Raw genomic sequence first — 3890 nt, forward strand, 5'->3', positions numbered from 1 at the left:
CCGAGAATTACTACTGGAAAAATATATAAAAGATCATTGGGCCATGCGGGTTCCCCATAATAATTATGACCCATACCTTTAGCTAATTTAGCTCTTAATACAGGATCGTTCAAGTCAGGTTTTTTTGTTATTAGGATAGGTGAATTTTTCTAGATCCATCCCCCGAAGGAACCGGACATGATAATTTTTCATCATCCGGCTCAAGCAAAAATCAATCGAATCAAATGGATACAAACGGATACATATAAAATGAATCTATATGTTATCCACACATATATGAATGATTTCATATGTAAGAAAAAAGTTACCTGATTCCATTTTACGAAGTTGCAACTATACATTCCAAGGAATGCCATTTTTACAGGTAAATGCTCAATACCCAAGTAGGCGTACAAAGTTGATCGTGATCAAGTGCTTTCTGGGTCGTCTTAGGCCTTGCGATTCACCTTTATCCCAAAAATATATCGAGATTTTTTACATACAAAGGATTTACTTGTTACTAATATAGTCTAGCCTTTGCTCTTCTTTAGATCCCTTGTTTCACTCCGATAGTATAATAATAATAAATCGGGTCGATGCAGAAGAAATGAATGTATTTTCATACTATTAAGATAAGAAAGTAAAAAAAAAATAAAAATAAATAAATAAAATCTAATTTGCATTATGCCAAATCACTTATTCTACTGGATCTTACGGAGCCCTGTTCATACACGACATCGTCAGGTCTGATCATAGAAAAGATTCTCTTCAAGCGAACCAGCCTATCCTTTGTATGGGGCTTACACGGTGGTTGGAACAAAGACACATTTGGTTGTGAATTCCAATGTAGCAGATAAAGGCATATTTCTGCATGGCCCAATCAATAGTTCAAGTCACACACTCCCATAATCCATTTTCTCTTCGGGGAATTCCCTTCAACTATTCATGTCATATCAAATAAATAATAGAATATTGTGGAGTTGAAAGGAAATATCCAAATACATGTCTTATTTTTTTTTTTTTTTCAACAATCCATATTTGTAGCAATGAAATACTATTGTTCCTCCCCCAAGTAATAAGATAAATGATTGGCAAGTAATAAGATAAATGATTGGTTACAATATAGCTATGGTCTATATTCTCTATAAAGGACCAGAAATGCCTTGCTTACGTATCATTAGGAAATGCATTAACATAAATACAGCAGTAAGAAGGGGTAATACAAAAGTGTGTAAACTATAAAAACGGGTCAAAGTGGATTGTCCCACACTAGCACTTCCACGCAATAACTCTACCAAAGGCGATCCTATTACCGGAATAGCTTCCGGAACGCCTGTTACGATTTTGACTGCCCAATAACCAATTTGGTCCCAAGGTAAGGAATAACCTGTTACACCAAAAGATGCAGTCAACACAGCCAGAACCACGCCTGTAACCCAAGTCAATTCGCGAGGTTTTTTAAAACCACCAGTGAGATAGACACGAAATACGTGCAGGATCATCATTAAGACCATCATACTTGCCGACCATCGATGAACTGATCGGATTAACCAACCAAAGTTAGCTTCAGTCATTATGTATTGAACAGAAGTAAAAGCCTCAGTAACGGTTGGACGATAGTAAAAAGTCATAGCAAATCCTGTAGCTACTTGTACCAAAAAACAAGTAAGCGTAATTCCTCCTAGACAATAAAATATGTTAACATGAGGAGGAACATATTTACTAGTTATATCATCTGCAATCGCCTGAATCTCGAGGCGTTCTTCGAACCAATCATAGACTTTATTGAGATAGGTAAACCAAGAGGACTCCCCCCCTGAGAACCGTATATGAGAATTTCATCTCGTACAGCTCAAACAAAAACACCCAAATAATAGCTGAAACGGATATGGAATAGAAAGTTTGAAACTTCTTAATCTTTTCATTCAATTTTATCTGAAGACACAAAAGAGTAAAAATCCGAAAGCTCTTTTTTGTAGTTGTAATTATAATGCCAAAAAATCAAGTCGGCGCATTCGTCTTTATGTTGATCAGGCCTCTTGAATCTTCTATTTACCTACTTATTTCTTTTCTTTTTCTTTGCTTTGATTTGTTATTTATATGGAATGTGGCTTTATTCTTGTTTTCTTTATTTTTAATAGGAATTCTCTTGTTAAGACCCTATGAATCAATTGAAACTTCAGATTCATACCAGAACCGCGATGATTCAATAAAACCTTCAAACTAAGTCCAAAGATTCTTTGAGTAAGAATTATTGGATCATCACTTATTCAATGAATAGAATAGATATAATAAATAAAAATACAAAGAAAAGAAAGGTTTGTCCTTTGATCAAAATAAGCATAAACTAAATGAGAGTTTGAAAGAAGAAAAAATTTCTCGATTTATAAATAAAAAACCTCTTTCTTTGAAAATTTTTTTTTTTTTTGAGTCCGGCCGCGAGGTTTGAATATTAAGTATGAATCATAGTTCGAATACTTCGTGATCCATTTCATATATTCCGTGCTCCAGATACTAGAATGGCTATCCGACGGGATAAAACTATCTCGATCAAGAGGACAGACCCATTTTCTGTACTATCAATAGGATCAATTATAACAAGTCACACACTCATATTCCGGAAATACAGAAACAAAAAAAATTTCGCGGTCGAACTACCAAAATAGAATGGGCTAAAAAAAATCCGAGAACTAAAAGTTTCACTTTTTGTATTGAAAAGCGAGGCTTCGTGGTTCTTGTGAATCTAATTCAGCGAAATTCCATCCAGTAAAACGGAAGAATTATAAATCTCCAAAATAATAGATAAGAATATCGAAAATAAAGCCATTGCGACACCCATCAAAGGAGTCGTTCCCCATCCAGGAGCTACTTTACCATATTCCGAATTCAATGGTTTCAAAAAATCCCCTACAACAGTTCGTCTTGGACCAGATCTAGAACTACCCTCAACGGTTTGTGTAGCCATAAATCTTATTTTGTATTCAGTGAGATCTGTTGACTTTGTATATCATTCCGCTGTAAATAAACGATCTTATCATAGATCCATTGTGATCTTGAAATTATATTTATATTTATATTATTTATATTTATATTTATATATATTATTTATATAATTATATAATAATGGAAACAGCAACTTTAGTCGCCATCTCTATATCTGGTTTACTTGTAAGTTTTACTGGGTACGCCTTATATACTGCCTTTGGGCAACCCTCTCAACAATTAAGGGATCCATTCGAGGAACACGGGGACTAATTGAAGTAATGAGCCTCCCAATATAATATTGGGAGGCTCATTACTTCAATTGAGATAATGAAAAATCATTTCATTTTTTTAGTTGGAACTTTAGGCGGTTCTCGAAAAAAGATAGCGAAAAAAATTATCCCTAGAGTAGATACTAAGAGGAATGTATAAACCAATGCTTCCATAAATTCGATCGTGGTTTACAATTATAGCTTCCGTACCTATTTATTTAGAATCATCTCCCGAATAAAATAACGAAAGAACAAGAATCAAAGAAAAGGCAGCGATTTTAATCAAGATTTTTACAGCAGCCTATGTCAAATCACAAACAGAAAATAGAAGCGAAAAATAACAAAGCAATCTTGCATCAGACTACTTGTCTTCTTGTAGTTGGATCTCCAAGTTTTTGGAATGCTCCAAATTCCACTTGAGCATCCAAATCTGGATCAATACCGGCAAAAACATCTCTGAACAGGGTTCTAGCACCATGCCAAATGTGTCCGAAGAAGAAAAGCAAAGCAAACGAAGCATGCCCAAAAGTAAACCAACCCCTTGGACTGCTACGAAAAACACCATCGGATTTCAAAGTAGCACGATCTAATTCAAAAATTTCACCCAATTGAGCACGTCTAGCATATTTTTTCACAGTAGCAGGATCACTATAACTC

The 3890-nt window shown here is 34.8% G+C and overlaps 1 protein-coding gene across 1 annotated transcript; it reads right to left on the reverse strand.

The window, feature by feature from the left end:
• Positions 1 to 878: 878 nt before the first annotated feature.
• Positions 879 to 2988, reverse strand: LOC149509411 (cytochrome b6). Its single transcript, XM_089757728.1, has 2 exons — positions 2588 to 2988; positions 879 to 1763 (listed from the first exon to the last, which is right to left on the reverse strand). The coding sequence occupies exons 1-2, from the start codon at positions 2591 to 2593 to the stop codon at positions 1122 to 1124; spliced, it is 648 nt and encodes a 215-aa protein (XP_089613854.1). The 5' UTR covers positions 2594 to 2988; the 3' UTR covers positions 879 to 1121.
• Between the last annotated feature and the right edge of the window lie 902 nt (positions 2989 to 3890).

Source organism: Durio zibethinus, unplaced genomic scaffold (genome assembly GCF_047325235.1).
Source record: "Durio zibethinus cultivar Kanyao isolate XHJ-2024 unplaced genomic scaffold, ASM4732523v1 HiC_scaffold_178, whole genome shotgun sequence".
Taxonomy (NCBI): Eukaryota; Viridiplantae; Streptophyta; class Magnoliopsida; order Malvales; family Malvaceae; genus Durio; species Durio zibethinus.